General features: G+C 46.0%; 1 protein-coding gene across 1 annotated transcript in view; it reads right to left on the bottom strand.

Annotated features, from left to right (window-relative positions):
* ULK3 (unc-51 like kinase 3) overlaps positions 1-20,993 on the bottom strand; it is a 41,135-nt gene extending 20,142 nt beyond the window's left edge. The window contains exons 1-5 of the mRNA XM_089663937.1: positions 20,765-20,993; positions 16,001-16,141; positions 14,469-14,589; positions 9,184-9,288; positions 7,361-7,504 (exon numbers count right to left, since the gene is read on the bottom strand). Of these exons, the coding sequence (XP_089520063.1) occupies positions 7,361-7,504; positions 9,184-9,288; positions 14,469-14,589; positions 16,001-16,141; positions 20,765-20,860 (607 nt within the window). The 5' untranslated portion in view covers positions 20,861-20,993. The remainder of the gene's footprint in view (positions 1-7,360; positions 7,505-9,183; positions 9,289-14,468; positions 14,590-16,000; positions 16,142-20,764) is intronic.
* Positions 20,994-22,432: the final 1,439 nt, after the last annotated feature.

Raw genomic sequence — 22,432 nt, 5'->3', positions numbered from 1 at the left:
GATTTTTTTTCCTCCTTTTCTTTATCGTACATTACAGGACACATAGCAGGTTATTCATGATTATGTGGGTTATAGGCCACATATAGGTGAATGGACACTGGCCGACCAATCAGAGGAGGTCCTTTCCTATATAACCCCTCCTACACAGGAAGTACTTCAGTTTTTTCGCCAGTGTCTGTAAGGTGGATGGTCACTTAAAATGTTGCTTGTGCTCCTGAAGCATACCTAAGGTCTAGTACGGTTCCTTTGAGACTCATGGACTTTAATCGGATCCATTCGGAAAGCTCTAGGATAATCCGGACAAGGAAAGGGTGTGATGCACTTGTATTAAATCCTCCTATGAAAGGTTCCTAATAGGGAGTATCATAAAAAAGCCATTAAACGTCGGTGGGTATATGACACCCACTGATGTTTAATGGCTTTTTTATGATATTCCCTATAGGAACCATATAAGAGGATTTAATACAAGTGCATCACGCTCTTTCCTTGTCCGGATTATCTAGAGTTATTAAGGAGGTGGAGTATTATTTTTTTATTTTTAGTAATATTTTAAAACTGAAATAAATTACACAAACACACACACACACACACTTCTCACAAAGAAATGATCAGTCTAAAAATCAAATGTTCAGTGTATTGTAACACAGAGACAGAATAGCAACAAAAAAAATCTAAAGAAATGCATGTTTAACAAATTATGCACTGATTTGCATGGTCATGAGGGAAATAAGTATTTGATCCCCTTCACAAAACATGACTTAGTACTTGGTAGCAAATCCCTTGTTGGCAATCACAGAGGTCAGACGTTTCCTGTAGTTGGCCACTAGGTTTGCACACATCTCAGGAGGGATTTTGGCCCACTCCTCTTTGCAGATCCTCTCCAAGTCATTTAGGTTTGGTGGCTGACGTTTGGCAACTCAAACTTTCAGCTCCCTCCACAGATTTTCAATCGGATTAAGGTCTGGAGACTGGCTAGGCCACTCCAGGACCTTAATGTGCTTCTTCTTGAGCCACTCCTTTGTTGCCTTAGCCATGTGTTTTGGGTCATTGTCATGCTGGAACACCCATCCATGACCCATTTCCAATGCCCTGGCTAAGGGAAGAAGGTTCTCACCCCAGATTTGATGGTACATTGCCCCATCCATCGTCCCTTTGATGCGGTGAAGTTGTCCTGTCCCCTTAGCAGAAAAACACCCCCAAAGCAGAAAGTTTCCACCACCATGTTTGACAGTTGGGATGGTGTTCTTGGGGTCATAGGCAGCATTCCTCCTCCTCCAAACACGGCGAGTTGAGTTGATGCCAGAGAGCTTGATTTTGGTCTCATCTGACCACAGAACTTTCAACCAGTCCTCCTCTGCATCATTCAGATGTTCAGTGGCAAATTTCAGGAAGGGCCTGGACATGTGCTTTCTTCAGCAGAGGGACCTTGCTGGCACTGCAGGATTTCAGTCGTTGTTGGCGTAGTGTTTTACCAATTGTTTTCTTGGTGACTGCGGTACCAGCTGCCTGGAGATCATTGACAAGATCCTCACGTGTAGTTCTGGGATGATTCCTCACTGTTCTTCTTCCATTTGTGAATGATTGCACCAATTGTCACCTTCTCACCAAGCTGCTTGGCGATAGTTTTGTAGCCCAGTCCAGCCTTGTGTAGGTCTACAATCTTGTCCCTGACATCCTTGGACAGCTCTTTGGTCTTTGCCATGGTGAAGAGTTTAGAATCTTGATCGTTTGATTGCTCCTGTGGACAGGTGTCTTTTATTCAGGTAACAAAATGAGATTAACAGCACTCCCTTTAAGAGACTGCTTCTAGTCTCAGCGTGTTACCTGTATGAAAGACACCTGGAAGCCAGAAATCCTGCTGAATGATAGGGGATCAAATACTTATTTCCCTCATGAACATGCAAATCAATGCACAATTTGTTAGACAAGCATTTCTTTTGAATTTTTTGTTGCCATTCTGTCTCTCAGTGTTACAATACACCTACTAACTCATATATATATATATATATATATATATATAGCACCTCAGGTGAGGATTTCCTATATGTACCAGTATGTGAGCAGGGTTTATAATCCATTAAGACTCTGGACCTACTCTTTGGAGTACATACTAATCACCCATATGACCCACTCCTTACTGTTGTGCAGCTATATTAGTAAGTTTGTGGTCATTTATGTCCTATTTTACACTACTCCCTTGCTTGCATGCAGCATATACTGTATATATGGCTGTTTTTTTGTAGGCTTGCCAATGTTTTTTTTACTTTAAAATTATCATCTGCCTCTATAGTACGAGCTTTCATGCTCCAGCTATATGGAGGCATAAATTTAGTATCATTGTGAGCATTAGTTGATATAGGTTTTAATTCTTGGTAATTGGAACATGGAGAGCCTTAATACAACTATATATTCTACAGGTGGCATGCTGGTGCCTTGTCTTATAGGATTTAGACACCTTTTCCATGGTTCCCAGGCCCTTCCGCATTCGGGTTCCCTGCATCTGCCCCCCAGACTAGATGTTCTCCTATGTAAGCCCAATACGTGTTATAATTTGTGTATGTTATTTTGCTGTACTTAATTAGTTTAGGATACATTGATTGTTTTTATGTATTTCACATGTACTAGTATTGCTCTCCCTTGCACAAAAGTTCCGGTCCTGAAGAAGCCAGACATTTTAGGCCATTCTTGACTTCCTCCTCGATTTTCTCATAACCAGCATATATGTTATGGTTCACATCAATAAGCTCCATGTAAAGGGAGATTTTTTGTTATTTTCCCCTGTAATGCTTTGGGGGACTGTACTCTGTGTTTTATGTCAATACATTGTGATATTTTATACGATCGTGGTCTCTTACTGTGCCTTTAAAATCTCACATTCTTGCTATACTTATGTCTGGCTAGTTTTTATTTTTGCTTTTTTTTGGGGTCTTTCCCCCTGCCTGGTTTCTAAAATCAAACGTGCCAATGAATTCAGAGAAAAAAAAAAGGGAGCTTTATTACAGGCACTCGAGCGCGTATTGACTCAGGGGGTGATCACGGAGGTTTCAGCTGATGAAAGGTTTCAGGGGTTTTGCTGAAACCTGTTTACAGTCCCAAAGCCTAAATAGGGAGATAAGGCCCATTTTGGACCTCAAAGGGCTACATCAGTTTCTAAACGTCCAGTCTTTTCATATGGAATCGGCTCAGTCAGTAGTGGCCTCCTCACAGGAAGATTTTTTAGCATACATAGACATCAAGGATGCATTCCTACATGTGCCGATATTCATTCCTCACCAAAGATTTCTGCGGTTTGCAATAGGGGCTTAGCATTTCCAGTTCATAGCACTACAGTTTGGGCTGGTCACATCTCCCAGAGTTTTCACAAAAAATTTCTTGCTCCGATGTTGGGGCTACTCAGAACTCGGGGTATCTGTCATAGGTTATCTAGACGATCTCTTGTTTAGAGGTCGGTTGGTGCCAGGTCTGAAGCAGGATGTGGCCCTTACAAAGCAGATCCTGGAACAGCTGGGCTGGGTGCTTAACTTCAAGAAGTCAGCCCTGGAACTAGAGCAGAGCCTGGAGTATTTGGGGATAGTCCTAGACACGGTTCAAGCAAAAGTATTTCTGCCTCCAGGGAAATGTTGCACCCTTAGGAAGGAGGTTTGCAATTTGAAAGCCAAGAGGTATCCTTCAATTCACCTCTATATGAGGTTGCTAGGGAAGATAGTGTGCTTGTTCAAGGCTATTCCCTATGGCCAATTCCACTCCAGACCGCTGCAAAGGTACATTCTGACTGTTTGGAACAAGAAGATTCTGGCCCTGGATTACTGCATATCTCTGTCTCCAGAGGTACTGCGAAGTCTGAACTGGTGGTTGATAACTCACAATTTGGAGAGAAGGAGATTCTTTTCGTCAGTGGTGTGAAAGTTGGTAACCATCTATGCCAGCCTTTCAGGTTGGGGGGCTGTCCTGGAGGAGGCCACAGTTCAGAGAACATGGTTCCAAGGGTTCTACCCATCAATGTCCTGGAACTTCAAGCAGTGAGGCTGGCTCTGAGGTATTGGACATCCAGGCTTCAGGGTTGGCCTGTGTGGATTCATCTGGAATATTCAGTTGAAGTTTGGGCACCAATTCACAAAAAGAACATTGGGGAACTGGAGAAAGTACAGAGAAGGGCAACCAAACTGATAAGAGGCATGGAGGAGCTCAGCTATAAGGAAAGATTAGAGGAACTGAATTTATTTTCTCTTGAGAAGAGGAGTTTAAGGGGGGATATGATCAACATGCATAAATACATCAGTGGTTCATATAGTGAACTCAGTGAAGAGGTATTCACCCTGAGGACATCACAGAGGACAAGGGGGCACTCTATGTCTGGAGGAAAAGAAATTTAATCTCCAAACATGGAAAGGTTTCTTCACAGTAAGAGCTGTGAAAATGTGGAATAGACTCCCTCAAGAATTAGTTCTGGACAGCTCAGTGGATTGCTTTAAAAAGGTCTGGATTCTTTCTTGGATACACAGAATACATGCTGGATACTAACATTTATAGATAAATTTGATCCAGGGAATATCCGATTGCCTCTTGGGGGATCAGGAAGGAATTTTTTCCCCTGCAGGAGCAAATTGGATCATGCTTTGCTGGGTTTTTTGCTTTCCTCTGAATCAACTGTGGGTGTAGGATTATAACTTTTTTTTTTTTTTGGTGGTTGAAGTGGATGGACTTTTGTGTTTTTCAGTCAGACTAACTATGTAATGCTACAGCGGTGGCGTACATCAACCACCAGAGCAGTACCAGGAGTCGAAGTGCTCAGCAGGAGGTGAAATACATTCTGACCTGGGCAGAGAAATATGTTCCAAGTTTGTCAGCAGTATTCATTCTCAGGGTGGAAAATTGGCAGGCGGAGTATCTCAGTCACAAGTAGTTTATTCAAGAAAATCTGCCAGCGATGGTGATGTCCGGATGTAGATTTGTTAGCATCCAGGTTCAACAACAAGGTCAGTCTTTTTGTGTCCATGGTAAGGGACCCTCACATGACAGGGTAGATGCCTTAGTGATTTTCTTGGAACCAGTTTTCAACGATTTATGCCTTTCCTTTGATTCAGCTGCTGACCCGTCTCTTACGCAGGATTCGGGGTGAGTCTATTTCTGTGATAAGGATTGCTCCGGCCTGGCCCAGGAAGGCCTGGTACGTGGACATAGTGAAGATGGCAGTAGATGGGCCGTGGTCCTTGCTGTATCAGCCAGACCTGCTGTCTCAAGATCCTATATTGCTCCCAGCTTTATGATCGCTAAATTTGACAGTGTGGCTATTGAAACCCAGATCCTGAAGGATAGGAGAGTGTCGGATTCTGTCATCCCCATCGTGTTGGGTGCTAGAAAGGTAGTCTCTAGGAACATTTATTACAGAACTTGGAAGGCTTACATTTCCTGGTGTGAGGTTCACAAATGGCACCCACGAAAGTATGTGATTGGTAGGATTCTGTTGTTTCTTCAAACAGGTTTGCAGAAGAAATTGGCTGCTGGTACCATTAGGAGCCAGGTTTCAGCATTAGCGGTTTTCCAGAGGTCCACTGATTCCCACTCTTTGGTTCGTACTTTTTTTCACAAGGAGTGATACTTATTGCTCCTCCTGTCAGGTTGCCTTTGTGTCGTTGGGACCTGAACTTGGTTTTGGAGGTTTTGCAAAACCCACCATTTGAACCTACTAGAGAGATTCCACTGGTCCTGTTGACTCATAAGGTGTTGTTTCTAGAGGCAATCACTTCTACGAGAAGGGTGTCGGAGCTGGCAGCTCATTCTTGCAGAGAACCATTTCTGGTTTTGCATTATGATAAGATGGTGTTGCGACCTCATCTGTCCTTTTTGCCAAAAGGTGGTTTCTGGTTTTCATTGCAATCGGGACATCGTTCTGGTCTCATTTTTTCCTACACCTCTGTCAGCAAGAGAAAGATCTCTGCACACCTTGGATGTGGTACGTGTTGTAAGGGTCTTCTTGAAGGTAACAGCACAGGTCAGGTTAGATGCTCTATTCCTGCTGCCAGAGGGGCCTAGGAAGGGGCAGGCAGCAACCAAGGTGACTATTTCACATTGGATTAGCCAATTGATTATTCAAGCCCATGATTTGGGGGTAAGGTACAACCCTTTTGGGTGAAGGCACACTTTACCAGGAGTGTGGGGGCATATTGGGCAATCCGCCATCAGGCGTCAGTGGCTCAGGTTTGCAAGGCTGACACAGGGTCTTCGGTTCACACATTCACAAAGTTCTACTAGGTGGCTGTCAGAGCCGCAGAGATTCTGCCTTTGACTGCAGTGTTTTACGGGCGGCTTAGTAAGTCCTGAGGGATTATGGAGGGTGACTATCATGGCGTCACCTGCCCCTCAAATTTCTTATTGCTTTTGGATATCCCACATAGTCATGAATAGCCTGCTCTGTGTCCCGTCATATACGATAAAGAAAACTGGATTTTTTTCTACATACTTACCTGTAAAATCCATTTCTTGGAGTACATCACGGGACACAGAGGTCCTGCCCCTCTTTCTGGAATTTCATTGCTTGCTACAAAAACTGAAGTACTTCCTGTGTAGGAGGGAGTATATAGGGGAGGACCGCCTCTCTGATTGGTCAGCCAGTGTCCATTCACCTATAAGTGGCCTATAACCCACATAGTCATGAACAGACTGCTGTGTCCCGTGATGTACTCCAAGAAATGGATTTTACAGGTAAGTATATAGAAAAAAATCCAGTTTTTTTCAACAAGACTAATGATGCAAATATGTCAATCACTTATCTGGATTTGGGGCAGCACAGTGGCTAAATGGTTAGCACTTCCGCCTGGCAGTACTAGGGTCATTGGTTCAAATCCCAGTCCGGGCACCACCTGCCTGGAGTTTGCATGTTCTCCCTGTGCCTGCATGGGTTTCCTCCGGGTACTCGGGTTTCCTCCCAAACTCCAAAGATTGGTGGTTAATTGGATCCTGTCTAAACTGGCCCTAGTATGTGTATGTATGAATATAATTTAGGGAATTTAGATTGTACACCCCTTTAGGGTTAGTTGAATGCACAATATATAGATGTGTAAAGCGCTGTGTAAATTGACGGCACTATATAAGAACCTGAAATAAATAAATTATTATGCACTTTACTGGCTGCAGGCTTGTTTAATGCCATTGATTCAATAGCTACTGAGGCCAGGAGGACAGGCCTAAAGCCTACACAATTAATCCCCTTTCACACGGGGCAAATTCCGCCAGTGATCCACTTGCTCAGCAAAGGGATCTGTCCACTGATACCCGGTAAGCAGGGGAATGACAGGTCCATGTCCCTTCTGCATACACTTATGCAGAGCAGACACAAACAAGGCCAGAATTATCATCTTACCATAAAGAATAACTCCTACAGACCAGAGGTCCACCCGAGCATCGTAATGTCTACTGCAGATCATCTCTGGAGCCATGTAAAGTGGAGATCCTCTCAGAGACTGGGACGCATCCTGAGATATCATGTGCTGAGCAAAACCAAAATCTGGTTTAAAAAAAAAAAAAAACAATGTTAAATACACAGTTCACTAATGTAGCTTCTCTTCAAAACTACAAATTTTTTAGGTCATTGTAGCCATATTAGTACACTTGCAACAAGAACAAGGGAGTACTGTCCATGATAATTTAATTTTCACCAACATTCAAATTTTCAGGACAAACATTTAGGATGTGTCCCTTTCTTCAAGGTTCAAGCAGTACTAATATACAAAAAGTTTTAGCAGAATATGAAGTAAGACAATAGCTGGGAAAAAAATACAAAAGATAAATCACAAAACATACACAGCAGTGGTAATTAAACTTGGATAGTTTGTGAGATAAGGCAGGGAGAGGACAATGGTGTGTCTGTGTGAATCCAAGTTTTCAATTTGTGTCCTGTTTCACCAATGTAACAGACTTTACTCCATTGCATTGTGTTAACGCACATTATGTGTACTGTGATGTTGTTCACCTGTGTCACAGCCCACCACAACCCACTACTGTGCACCGTGGTGTGCTATGTCAGAAAAACAGGTGCAAGAGCGTTCCTCTGTGCTGGTGCGTTGACAGCCCACTCAAATGAATGGCCTGCCTTAAAGTGTATGTACAACTATTACCATTCTATTTAGTTTTGGAAGAGTAGGGAGAAAATAATTAAAACCTCTGCCTGTTTTCTTTTTGATGTCTATATCCTATTGGAGAAATGTTCCTTCATTTCTTGTCACAGGCATGCAACAGGAAGCTAGGAGGAAATCTCCCAAAGTGAGGAGAATTACCCTCTTAGACAATTGTCCCCATTGAAAGATTTCCCTCATCTAATGAACTAAGGACAACTATAAATTTCTGGATTTCCCCTCACTTTCTTTCTAGAGAACAATAGTTGCCAGTACAAATAGAGGTTGGACACAGTATCAAAGACCTGACAGAGGTCTAACCCCTTCCCCACTAACACAAAAAACAAAACACCAAAATAAGGGAAGTACACTTTAATGCAAGACGTACTGTAGACACTCATGAAGGGCCCTTAGGAATGATGGATAATGAAGAATGATGGATGAATGATATCTAAATGTGTTTGTGTATTCAACTTTAAAGGCTAAGTTCACCTTTAGTAACATGTTACACCCATTTTCAGGGTGTAGCATGCTACTAAAGCAGCAGCCCTGCACACCCCCCCAGCCCCGATCCCCCATTGTGACATCAGATAGGGAATACTCTCCTCGCATACGTTGGCTGTCACAATTTTCAAAACAACACGGCTGTACAGGGCTCCTCTGTAAATGAAGAGCTAAAAGTCCCATATGCCACCGTATTAGACAGCTTGTAGCTTTCAATGAAGTGCAACGGAGCTAGTAAGTGCCCTTATAGTTCATTGTTTGTTACTGCTTTTCAGTAACAGTCCACACATTTGGGAGGTATGGGCAGACAGTGTACTGATCACAGGTGCAATGTCATGCTCCTGCAGACTCTCAAGATGCTGTGCAGGATATGAAAAAAATAAATAAATGCACATTTTTTTTAACCTGCAAATAAGTGAATGTATCCTTTAATAAAATGTTAAGACAGTATTACTACCTTACTGAAAACTACAAAAAAATTAAGAGCAATGTACTGTATTGTTACAAATTAGAGAACAGAACTTCTTTGAAATGATATTCTATCACTTCCAATAAAGTCAACACTCACCTGCCAGCTTTAAATGTGATCTATCCAGACTCCCGAGAAGTATGTTCTGAGGTTTCAAATCCAAGTGGGAAATGTTTCTTTCATATAAGAACTTCAAAGCACTAGCTGAAAGCAGTAATAATGCAAAGACTATGTAAAACTTTGGAAATGTAACCTACCTACATTTGAATTACCCTATATCAAGTACAAGGCTAGGTCTATATACCAAAAAAGAGTAAAAAAAAAATGAGAACTCCATTAATCACAGAACACTGTACAAATGAACATGTAAAATAGTACTTTGTGTCAATTTCCAACATTGCCTGTACAACTTGGGGCTTTTCTATCAGCCTTATAACTGCTCTGATCATGCACATGCACCAACACTCACGCATGATATACATTAGAAAACCTGAATAAATACCAGAGGCTGCCATTGAGGGGTTAGCTTTCATTCTCTAAAAAGGAAGTTTATCACTATGCAAACTCTCTAGGCACTTTATGCCATGCAACATATACAAACACTGAGCTATTCTTTCTCAAAGCCATAAAAGAATACAAAGCCTGCCTCTACCACCACATCGTATTGTAATGGAACATTTTCTTGAAGTGTTTGGCAGGCGGATAGAACCACACAGAGCATAGGAGGTGTCAGGGCATCAAACATTCCTGAAACTGTCAGATGGTGAACAATCTTCAACCAGCAAAGCTCTGCATTTTGTGTTTAGAGATAGAATCACTTTAAGGGCCTTTACTCAACGGCATTTAACATGGCACCTAAAGTTACCTAGGTACTGTGGCGCTTAGTAGTGCTGGGCACAATAAGAATGATGTTGGGATATCTGCCGGAGCTGCTGTCCAGATTAACCAGTTTAATCTTTCAAATAAAGCAAGGCATCCCTGCCTTGACCAGAGGGTTGTCTCATTCTACAAAGCAGAAGTACTAAGTCTTTGCTGAGCTTTACAGCAGATAGGCTGTAGCTAAAATGTGGAAGTGTTGCCTATATTAGCTAAACACATTTAAGTTGTCATTTTTCTGGGAGTAGGAGAGACACTGAAAAAAAAAAGAACAAATTGCTAGCTCCTTTTTACGTGTAATTAATTGCCTCAGCAATTTTTTTTTTTTTTTGAACTAAGCCAGAGTATTTTAACCACTAGCCTACAGGGCACTTATACCCCCTTCCTGCCCAGGACAATCTCCAGCTTTCAGCGCTGTTGCACTTTGAATGACAATTGCGCGGTCATGCAACACTGTACCCATATGAAATTTGTATCATTTTTTTTGTGTGACAGATAGAGCTTTATTTTGGTGGTATTTAATCACCTCTGGGGTTTTTATTTTTTCTTAAACAAACCAAAAACCACTGAAAATTTTGAAAAAAAAATGTTTTTTCTCAGTTTTTGTTATAAAATTTTGCTGCAGTGATGGGTACTGATGAGGAGGAACTGGTAGGTGGCACAGATGGGCATTGACAGGCATCACTGATGGGCACTGAAAGGCAGCACTCATATTGCACTGATAGGTGGCACTGACAGGCGGCAATGACTGGCACTGTTAGGCAGCACTGACTGGCATTGATAGGTGGCACTGACTGGCTCAGATGGGCACTGATATGTGGCATTGATGTGCACTGGTAGGCGCTGAAATGTGGCATTGATGTGGCACTGATGGGCACTGGCAGGTGGCATGGATGAGCACTGACAGCTGGCACTGATGGACACTGACAGGTGGCACTGCTGGGGCTACACAGATCAGGGCACACTGATCAGTGCCCTGATGATCAGTGTACGTGTCAGGAATGGACTGGCCAGCAATAGTGGGACTCACCTGCCTTGTGAGCTGCAGTACCAGGGCTGGCCAGCGGGTGCTCCCAGCAATCAGAGACTCAACCTTGCAGCCAGTCAAACACCTGGAACTAATTATACTGGTGTATTTAAGGGACATTCAGACCTGCAGACTCTGCCTTGGTGTGGTTTTCCTGGGCCCTGTTTCCTGTTCCCTGTTCCTGTCTGATTCTCTGCTGACCCTGCTCTGATCCCTGGCTTGTCTGACCATTCTCCTGCTCCTGATCCCTGGCTTGTCTGACCATCCCTCTGCCTGACCCTCTGTACCTCGCTGTCTGCTACCTGCTGAACCTGGCATGTGACCCCGACCATTCTCCGCTTGCTCCCCCTGTACCTACCTGCCCAATTGATATTGACCCGGCCTGCCTGACGACGCTTGCATTGTATGTACTGTTATCTGTGGGTGGTTGGTTGGGTTTGTTTGCACTGTGTTATGTTTTGGTATTGCACTGCGTTTATGTTTGTATTGTTAGTGTTAATAAATTATATCGTTTATAACATATCTGAGGTCTGCGTTTCCCTGCGTCAGTCACACACCTCTGGTCATACCCGGGAGCCCTGACATTACACCAAGGCCAATCCTGACCAGAAGTGTCTGCACAGGGAAGCCATCTTGGTTTGTTGATGGGAAGGATGGATCTGGATGAGGTTGCGTATTTATATCTGCTAGTGTTTGATGACAGGGAGTATGCTTATCAGACTCTGAAGGAGTATATCCGGGATCAACTGCTAGAATGTATACGGCCTGCTCATGTTCTAGTAGATCAGGGCACAGAGTTCTCTGAGGTGCAACCTTTGATTCAGGTTTGTGCTGAGTTGGTTTCGTCTGGTACCCCCGAATGCAGGGATGAATTTTTGCCACCATTTAGTGCAGACCAGGTAGAGTCCCTGGTGTGGTTATTAGAGGATGATGTGGATTACTTTCTGGAGCGTTATTCCACATGTTCACCACAGATACTAAGAGATTGTATAAACGCAGTGCAGTCTTTGGTCAGACAGGCTTTGTGTAAGCTGAGCTTTGTTCAACCCATACTGCAGACATGGACAGATTTGTTGCACCCAGCCTCAGTCAGCTTACAAAGACCCAGTCCTGCTTCTAATCTATTTCCTCAAAGCTCTACTCCTGCATTCCCAACAGCACCTCCAGTTACAGCCCAGTATACTTGGCTATCTACCGCATGTCAGTACCCTGTTCCCACTCGCTGCACCTATCCTGCCTTTAACCCTGTAAAGAAGCCCTCTGTAGCGACTTTTCCTTCCCCTGTTCCATCCTCCAGCTCTTCTCTGTCTTCAGCTGCTCCACTCGTTTGCAGACCTGCGTTTACTTGCAGTGCTCCAGTAGTTAAAACCAGAAAAAAGCGAAAATTCTTTCCAACCAGTACCATCCTGCCAGTATCCAAACCGGTCAGCCTGCCGTCCGAGAACCTGCCTTCCGTGAGTCCAGCCCGATGTGCCTCTGCCCGGAGTCCAGCCCGATGTGCCTCTGCCCGGAGTCCAGCCCGATGTGCCTCTGCCCGGAGTCCAGCCCGATGTGCCTCTGCCCGGAGTCCAGCCCGATGTGCCTCTGCCCGGAGTCCAGCCCGATGTGCCTCTGCCCGGAGTCCAGCCCGATGTGCCTCTGCCCGGAGTCCAGCCCGATGTGCCTCTGCCCGGAGTCCAGCCCGATGTGCCTCTGCCCGGAGTCCAGCCCGATGTGCCTCTGCCCGGAGTCCAGCCCGATGTGCCTCTGCCCGGAGTCCAGCCCGATGTGCCTCTGCCCGGAGTCCAGCCCGATGTGCCTCTGCCCGGAGTCCAGCCCGATGTGCCTCTGCCCGGAGTCCAGCCCGATGTGCCTCTGCCCGGAGTCCAGCCCGATGTGCCTCTGCCCGGAGTCCTGCCCGGAGTGCCGCTGCCCGGAGTGCCGCTGCCCGGAGTCCAGCCCGGTGTGCCGCTGCCCGGAGTCCAGCCCGGTGTGCCGCTGCCCGGAGTCCAACCCGATGTGCCTCTGCCCGGAGTCCAGCCCGATGTGCCTCTGCCCGGAGTCCAGCCCGATGTGCCTCTGCCCGGAGTCCAGCCCGATGTGCCTCTGCCCGGAGTCCTGCCCGGAGTGCCGCTGCCCGGAGTGCCGCTGCCCGGAGTCCAGCCCGGTGTGCCGCTGCCCGGAGTCCAGCCCGGTGTGCCGCTGCCCGGAGTCCAGCCCGGTGTGCCTCTGCCCGGAGTCCAGCCCGGTGTGCCCCTGCCCGGAGTCCTGCCCGGTGTGCCAGTCTTTGATATCCCGCCAGTTACCAGACCCGGGCGGTGGAACATTTTGCCCAGCTAGGACTGTTTGGAGCGTCCTGAGGCCGCTCCTTGAGGGGGGGGGGTACTGTCAGGAATGGACTGGCCAGCAATAGTGGGACTCACTTGCTTTGTGAGCTGCAGTACCAGGGCTGGCCAACGGGTGCTCCCAGCAATCAGAGACTCAACCTTGCAGCCAGTCAAACACCTGGAACTAATTATACTGGTGTATTTAAGGGACATTCAGACCTGCAGACTCTGCCTTGGTGTGGTTTTCCTGGGCCCTGTTTCCTGTTCCTGCTCCTGTCTGATTCTCTGCTGACCCTGCTCTGATCCCTGGCTTGTCTGACCATTCTCCTGCTCCTGATCCCTGGCTTGTCTGACCATCCCTCTGCCTGACCCTCTGTACCTCGCTGTCTGCTACCTGCTGAACCTGGCTTGTGACCCCGACCATTCTCCGCTTGCTCCCCCTGTACCTCCCTGCCCAATTGATATTGACCCGGCCTGCCTGACGACGCTTGCATTGTATGTACTGTTATCTGTGGGTGGTTGGTTGGGTTTGTTTGCACTGTGTTATGTTTTGGTATTGCACTGCGTTTATGTTTGTATTGTTAGTGTTAATAAATTATATCGTTTATAACATATCTGAGGTCTGCGTTTCCCTGCGTCAGTCACACACCTCTGGTCATACCCGGGAGCCCTGACAGTACGTCCCCTCTGAGGGATGCCGATTACCGGCTCTCCTCTCCTCTCGAGCTGTCAGCTTGTGAGTAGAGAAATGCCGATAACAGTCATTTCCCTATTTACAAGTGATCAGCTGTGATTGGACACAGCTGATCACATGACCGAGCCGACATCTTTGGCTCTTTCCATTGATCGTGATCCGCTGTGTCCGAGGGACACAGTGCACCGCCGATCGCCGTGCTGTGCGCTCCCGGAGCCGCACATGTGTGGTTAGAATGGGAGGACGTCATATGACGTCCTCCCAGAACGAGAGAACCACCATGAGCCCGTCGTACTATATGGCAGGCGGGAGGCGGTTAAAGAAAACAACAGAAAAATTGTAATACTTGGGGAAAAAAGCACACAGAACAACGTAATGAAGTGAAAAATTGAAGAGAATTACAATGTCCAGAGGAGAGTGAAAGACAAAACAGGGTAAAACAGCATAAAAAAAACAAAAAAGCACCAGTCTATTTACTCACCAAGTTGCTGAAGAAAGATTTGAACAATTTTCTCCGGAAGAATTCTCCGTGATCGTATAAAGCGAGACAAGTCTCCTCCTGCACAGTATTCAGTGATCAAAAATATGTAATCTCGGTCCCACTGTCATGATGCAGTGCAAAACAACAAATAAAAAATGTTTTATTGTCACATGAACAGTCAAAATTGCTTTCATTGTTATTTTTAGGTACAGCTTGAATGAACATTTTTACCTTCTTGTGCAAGAATTGATTTTAAGCTATAAATTTAAATAAGCTGATCAGGAGTCAATTAATAGAGAATGAGTCATAAAAGGTGTCATAACTGTATTGTGCAGAACTTCCTCATAACATCATTACAAACTAGAAAAGGTAAAGCAAACCAGTACTGAGAAAAGTAGAAGACACCACTGCCAACATCTCCTTCTCAAAATGTTATTCCCTGGCTCTTAAAGAGTATGGAAATCCAACATTTTATATTCCTGATATGTACCTGCATGAAAGTATCCTGTTTGCTTTGTATAGCTTCCTTTGTGTGAAATCCCTGGTGTTCCTGCCAGTCCCTCTGCTTTTCTTTTAAAAGCTGACCACACTAGGCAAAACCGCAAATCCTGGTCAGCTCTCTAGCTGTGCGGAGAATTCAGACTTGTCTTGACACACCTCCCCTGCACAGCCTATCACTGCGAAGATCAGTGTTATGCTGTTTCTTCTCCCCTAGCTCTTATGCAGCTGAAAACAGATGGCGATGACTTACACAATAGGGAAAAAAAAAGGGTTTACACACACACGTTTTGCCTTTCATTTATATTTAAAATGGAATGGGTTGCTTTACAGGGTGAGGGTTTACATACACTTTAATGCTTTTTAGTCATGGATCCAAAGCAAGCCTGCACATCAGGAGATATCACTTCACACCCATTTCACTTTGTGCATGCCGATTCCCAGTCAGTGACTCAGACAGTAGTGAAGTTAAAGCAGAGTTCTGGCCCTCCCGCCAGAAAAATTAAAGTCAGCAGCTACAAATACTATAGCTGCTGACTTTTAGTATATTAGGGCACTTGCCTGTCTAGGAATCCTGCATTGTCCTCACTGCAAGCTGATACTTCAATCGGCGGTCGGGTGCTGGCGCTGCCATCTTGACGGAGGAAAACTGGCAGTGAAGCCTTGCAGCTTCACAAATGTTTCTAACTGTGCATGCAGGAAGCACGCTGCATTTTGTGAATGGGCTGCAGTCCTCTGCAACTGGCTACGGGGAGGGGGGGGGGGGGGCTGGGGGCAAACTTCCAGCTGTGGTGACCTGAGCTGGAAGTAGGAGCGGGTAGCTGTCAATACCAAGTACCCGCACCCCCTCCCCCAAAATGTGACAAATGTGGCAGTGAAGGGGGAGGTTAGGCAGATAAGCTGAGCTTCCACTTTTGGGTGGAACTGCACTTTAAATGATGAGGTTGACAGCCAGGCGAGTAGAGTTTTCTAGATTTGGTCAGGTTTTCTAGAATACAAACACACTCTGGCAATGGAGAACTGTAGACACTAACCTGGAAGTCCTTGAGCTCCAGTATATGGGGGTGATGAACGGTTTTCAAAATCTCGATTTCTGTTAGGAGATTCTCAACAGATGCTTTGTTCAGACTTTTCTTGCTGACACATTTAATAGCTACCACTTCCCGCATGTTCCGCTAATAGTATGAAAAAAGAAAAGTGCACAAAGGACATATTACTGATACAATGACCGAGACCTGACAAGCTTGTTTAAAGTGACATTTGACTAAAAAACAGAATGTTACGTTATAGCCTAACAGTTTTTAGATGTAGTGGCTATATTCATTTTCTTACACTTATTGTATTGTCACCTTGTGATCCTACCAGAAACACATTCCCTGGCCTAGGGTGACAAACAGGACAGGACTTTGAAAAGTCTCCCCCTTTCCTATTCTCCAAAACATAGATTACTTACCAGCTAACTAACAAGATTTTTGGCGAGCAAGGTCAATAGGCTTTTTCGCCCATATCAATAGATAAAAAACAAAATGCTTAGAAAAAGAATATTTCACAGTTCAAAAGGAACCAAAAAAAGAGAAATTCACTGTTTGGGTTTACATACTTGGGAATGGGACCGTTAGTGATTACATGCGAAAGACTAAGAGGGGGTTCCCAGAGATAAGCAGGCGGACAGAAGCCCCATTGAAAGCAATGGAAGGTTAACAGTTCCCGCTTGCATCCAGGGCTGAACATTCTCAGGTAATCGCTCCACTAGTGATTATATGCAATTAGCTGTGGGAGCTGTCAGCCACCCAATGCTTAGAATAGGGCTGCTGCCCACCAGAGCCTTGCTGTGTTTTTTCACTACTTTATAACATAATAACGCTTGAAAGAAATCTCTACTGAGCAAAACAATGTAATTAAGCTATCAATTAATAATGAAATAATATTTCTAAATTTACTGGGCATGTCCTCTTCATGCACACAGGAGCATCTAGCTGCTGTGCACGCATCCCAGGGTTTTAGGGCATCCAGGAGGCACAGGTGCAGTTTTCAGCCCCGCTGCCTGCAACCAGTCTATGTAGGTGGCATGCTGCAGCTGGACTGGGCTTGTCTCTGTACCAAGTGGTACTGACATTTAAGACCCTATGCTCAGAATCCAGAAGACCTATCTTCCAGGCATTTGTCTCTGAATACAAAGGGCCTTGTACCACTGAAGCACCACACCGTACAGAATTTAGCTTTGTCCAGCCACAGCATGTCAAAGACTTTGACACATTGCACTTGTGCCTCCTAGGCGCACTAGAACTCCACACCCATAAATTGGGATTTTATCAGGGGAGGAGCAGAGAAGCTGGAAAACGCAGATTCATTAAGGAATTTTCTTCACAGTTCAGTATTATCTCATTGGAGCGGTGCATATAGGTGTTCAGAAATGAATATATGGACCTGTATTTTTATGCTCATAGAGTTCTTTTCTAAAGCATAATAAATATGTTTTAACCACTTGCCTACTGGGCACTTTTAACCCATTCGTGCCCAGGCCACTTTTCAGATTTCAGCATTCTCACACTTTGAATGGCAATTGCGCGGTCATGCAAAACTGTACCCATATGACATTTTTTTCCACACAAATAGAGCTTTCTTTTGGTGGTATTATTTGTCACTGGGTATTTTATTTTTTACACAATAATAAATAAATAAAAAAAAGCAAAAAAATGTGAAAATTTTTTTTTTTGCAAACATAAAAAAAATCTCCTTCACTGATGTGCATTGATGAGGCTGCACTGATAAGGTAGCACGGATAGGCAGCACTGATGAGGTGACACTGATGAGGCGCCATTGGTGGGCATTGATGAGGCACTGATATGCAGCAATGATGGGCACTGATAGGCGGCACCGCTGGGGGGCACTGCTGGGCACCGATCATCAGTGTTGATCTGCTCTGTGACAATTGCCGGTTATCGGCAGTAATTTCCTCATGCTGTGACAGCGTGAGGAAAGTGCAGCCGATAACCGGCAACTGTATTTACTCACTGATCTATTGTGTCATGGACATAGCTGATCACGTGTTAAAGGGCCGCTGTGATTGGCCTTTTACCTGATCATGTGATCAGCTGTGTCCGAAGGACACAGTGATCACGGAAAGCTCTGGGTGTACTGTTTAAAATCTAGTAATACAGCACTGCGCCAAAAAATCAGTGCCACTAGAGGCTGATCTGCTGAAAGTCTGAAAATTTACTGCTGCTCAGGAGCTTTGAGCTTCAGAAAAATGGCAACCTCCGGCAAGAAGAAACAGGAACAATGCTGGAAGCAATTTACCGCACACACTCAGAGCTTGACAAATTTGCTTTGAATCTAGGAGCAAGATAAAACAAAATTAGCCAGTTTTGTTTTTTTGTGTAGCATGGGTTGTCAGCTCCCGGGGCAAGGCAAGTAATTTGGGTTCAACAAGAGCACTGGGGAGACTGCATGCAATTCGAACAGGAATAGCACCGCCTTGCTGTTCAAATCGCATGCCATTCTTTGCAGTGCAATTTGCGTCCATTTATTTTGTATGAAAGCAAATCGCACTGCAAAATATCGGTACTCGGTATTGACGAGTACTTGATCGAACGTAACGGTACTCGTACTTGCCGATAAAAAAAAAGGGTATTGATGCATCCCCATTTAGTAGTAAACACATAGTGTGTGTCTCAATCCAGAGCACTAAGTGTCATTTCTGTCTGCTGCCATGTTTCTCTGCTATCAGCATGAGTTACTTCTGACAAGCTTTCCTGATACCAAGAGAAGAGAAAAGACGGCATGGGAGGGACCCTCCGGCATACAACCTGAAATTGACAGCCGGGGGGGGGGGGGTGGGGTGGGGTGTGGTGTGGTGTGTGTCAAGCTGTATAAATTCTGCACTTTGAAGGGCTGTAGAGAAGAGAAAACTGCAGACAGGTACAACTTAGTTTCATCTGTGTATCACCTGAGGCCAATCACTTCACTGGATATATGTAAAGGTTTACAACCACTTTAAGTGTTAGCGATAACTCTCAAGAACCCTCATTGCGAAATTTTCTTTGTTTCAGGTTTTATTTGCGATCTTTGTCCCTGCTGGGGAAAGTCACCCTCTCTGCCCTGTTGCCATTTTCACCAGAAATTAGCAAAAAGTCCAAAAATGTAGTTTTCACTGAAACAGAAATAGAGGGGAAACCTTCAAAACGGGGTCACCTGTCTAAGAGGGGACCTCTCCTCTCCTTGGAGAGCTCTCCTCTCCTTGGAGAGCTCTCCTGTCACTTCCTTTGGTGTCTCAGGGACAGGATGTCAGGAAAATCTAACCAGGACACAGATGGCAAAAGACTAAGAAAGTTTAAGGTAAAACTTCACCCTCTCAATCAACATTGACTTATACTGCTAGCATTAGTTAATAGAATATTCTATTAACTTGTTTTATACTTTTTTGGGGTTTTTTTTATTTTTTCAATCACTTCCTGGTTTCCATGCCTAGGCAACTGATGTAATTTATCCCAGGAGTCTTCAGGAAGGGTTTTCTCATCTAAGCACACCCTCCAGCCTGCATGCCTGAGCTAAAGGCAGATGGATTCCGGTAAGTAAATGCTACATGAATAATCTGCCCTTACTCAAGATGGCTGCAACCAGAATGCAATGGGGGTTTTTTTAGTGGTGCACTGAAGTCACTGAAGCCAATGGGATGGCGATTTTGCATTGAAGTCAAATTATCATTATCAGCACCTTTTTTTTGTTCTATCGGCAAAACATCAGCCAATATATCAATGCATCACTAGTGTTTTCAAAGTGATTTCTCAACAAATAAAGCATGGAGACATGGATAAATGGGGGAGTTTGCTCTGAATAATAAAAATTAATTATAGAGTGTTTTTTTTGTGGTGCTCAGATGTAGTGCAGATCTGAGCTTTGGTTTGGTCTGAACTAGGTTTGCAGTGGTACCGATATTAAGTATTTTCACGAGTACAAATGCCCCAATATCTAAAACCGATACCTTTGTGGTGTGATTTGAGTTCATACAAAATAAATGGGCTGAAGTTGCCCTGCAAAGAATCGCATATGATTTGAACAGGAATGCGGTGTAATTCCCATCAGAATTACATGCCGCTTCCTCCACTGCTCCTCTGTGAACCCAGGCTTATCATAGTGACTTCAGCCTGGGTTCACACAGCAGTGGTGGGGGAAACCGCATGTGATCTGGATAGAAATTGCACCACATTCCTGTTCAAATCATATGCGATTCTTTGCAGTGCAATTTGAGCCATTCATTTTGCATGGACTCAAATCACACCGCAAAAGGTATCAGAAATGGAATCGGCAGTATCTTGGGCACAAGTATCGGTATTCGTACTTGCCGGTAATACCAGGCATCGGTGCAGCCTAGTCTGAACTGGGTTCCCAGTGATCCTGGGAGGAAGCTGGCACTGCCACCCAATCACCTGTGGCCAGGGTATTCCTTGTAGCTGCATGTACACAAAGGAGATGCCTGGGACCTTATGGGTCCAATGTGGTCCTATTAGGTCAATGGTTTCTGGAGTCTGTCCCTTTACATAGGTGTGGCTGTGGTTTTGGGGGCGTGGACCACCCTGGCTGCAGGTGATTGGAAGGGAGAGGCCACTGCCGCCCCCAGCAAAGCACAGCTCATCCCTGTTGTCCGCCCAGCTACACTCCATACAAGTCTATGGAGTAGTCCTGACATCGGTGACAGTGTACAGCATGCGCAGGACTGACCATGGAGCTCTGTAGAAGTCCATACACTGTATGAGGGGGGAGGAGTACACCAGGAGTCAGCCCCCAGCTGTGTTTACCTTCCTGTAGGCCTTGTACACGGTGGCATAGGTGCCACTACCCAGCTTGTCAGTCAGTATAAAGTCCTCCAGGCGAGGGGGAGCCCAGCCTGCCATAGCGTGCCATGTACAGCCGCTCCCGGGTATGCTGTGAGCTCAGCCCGGCATCCCCTCCCGGCGCCGGGATCCTCTCCGCACCGACCACTTCCGTGTTTACGTTAAAGACACACTCCGCACCTGGGACAGCTGATGGAGGACCCGACCCTGTGCGCTGCTGCCATCTATCGGTGGAAGACTATTACCGCCAATACTGTCCACACATGGCAGAGAGAGGGCCCCGAACCTTCCATCCCGCCTATATCATGTCTCAGTGATGACACTTGCTGTTCTGAAAAAGTACCAGTCTGTTTAACATGTCTGTGTTTATTGGATTCTCTTTACACCCGGTTCACATGTGTGCGGGTGGTGCCACTGCGGGACCCACACAAATACCTGCAGCCGCACCACCCACACAGAGGAATGCAGGACCCTCACAAACACCTGCAGCCTCACCACCCACAGAGGAATGCAGGACCCCCACAAACACCTGCAGCCGCACCGCCCACACAGAGGAATGCGGGACCCCCACAAACACCTGCAGCCGCACCGCCCACACAGAGGAATGCGGGACCCCCACAAATACCTGCAGCCGCACCGCCCACACAGAGGAATGCGGGACCCCCACAAACACCTGCAGCCGCACCGCCCACACAGAGGAATGCGGGACCCCCACAAACACCTGCAGCCGCACCGCCCACACAGAGGAATGCGGGACCCTCACAAACACCTGCAGCCGCACCGCCCACACAGAGGAATGCGGGACCCACACAAACACTTGCAGCCGCACCGCCCACACAGGAATGCGGGACCCTCACAAACACCTGCAGCCGCACCGCCCACACAGAGGAATGCGGGACCCTCACAAACACCTGCAGCCGCACCGCCCACACAGAGGAATGCGGGACCTGCAGCCGCACCACCCACACAAGATTAATGCGGGACTCACAAATACCTGCAGCCTCTCCACCCACACAGAGGAATGCGGTACTCGCAGAAACACCTGTAGCTGTACCACCCACACAGAGTAATGCGGGACCACACAAAACACCTGCAGCCGCACCACCCACACAAGATTAATGCGGGACTCACAAATACCTGTAGCCGCACCACCCACACAGAGGAATGCACCACCCACACAAGAGGAATGCGGTACTCGCAGAAACACCTGTAGCTGCACCACCCACAAAGAGTAATGCGGGACCCGCACAAACACCTGCAGCCGCACCACCCACACAGAGGAATGCGGGACCTGCAGGTAGGTGCACGCCGCCCGCACTGGAAATCGCAACCATACTGGGATCCTCGGTTCCTGTGTGGGCTGCGATTTCTAAAATAGTGCAGGGACTTTTTCCTTGCGTGTACCGGGGCACAGGAGTCCATTCAAATGAATGGGCTCTCCTGCCTGCGCAAATCGCAGCCTGCACGACCGCATAGATGTGAACCAGGGCTTACAAAGGCTACCTCCCATTCAGTCTATCATGAATGCTGCTGCTGGACTCATCCACCTTAGCAATCGCTCAGTGTCTGCCACCGCTCTACACCAATCCCTCTACTGGCTTCTGCTCACCCAACAAATACATTTCGAAATAC

Source organism: Staurois parvus, unplaced genomic scaffold, assembly GCF_062004578.1.
Source record: "Staurois parvus isolate SC_StPar_1 unplaced genomic scaffold, SC_StPar_1.0 ptg001805l, whole genome shotgun sequence".
Lineage (NCBI taxonomy): Eukaryota > Metazoa > Chordata > Amphibia > Anura > Ranidae > Staurois > Staurois parvus.
Note: the sequence above shows the minus strand (reverse complement) of the source record. Positions and strands in the feature narration are given on the sequence as shown.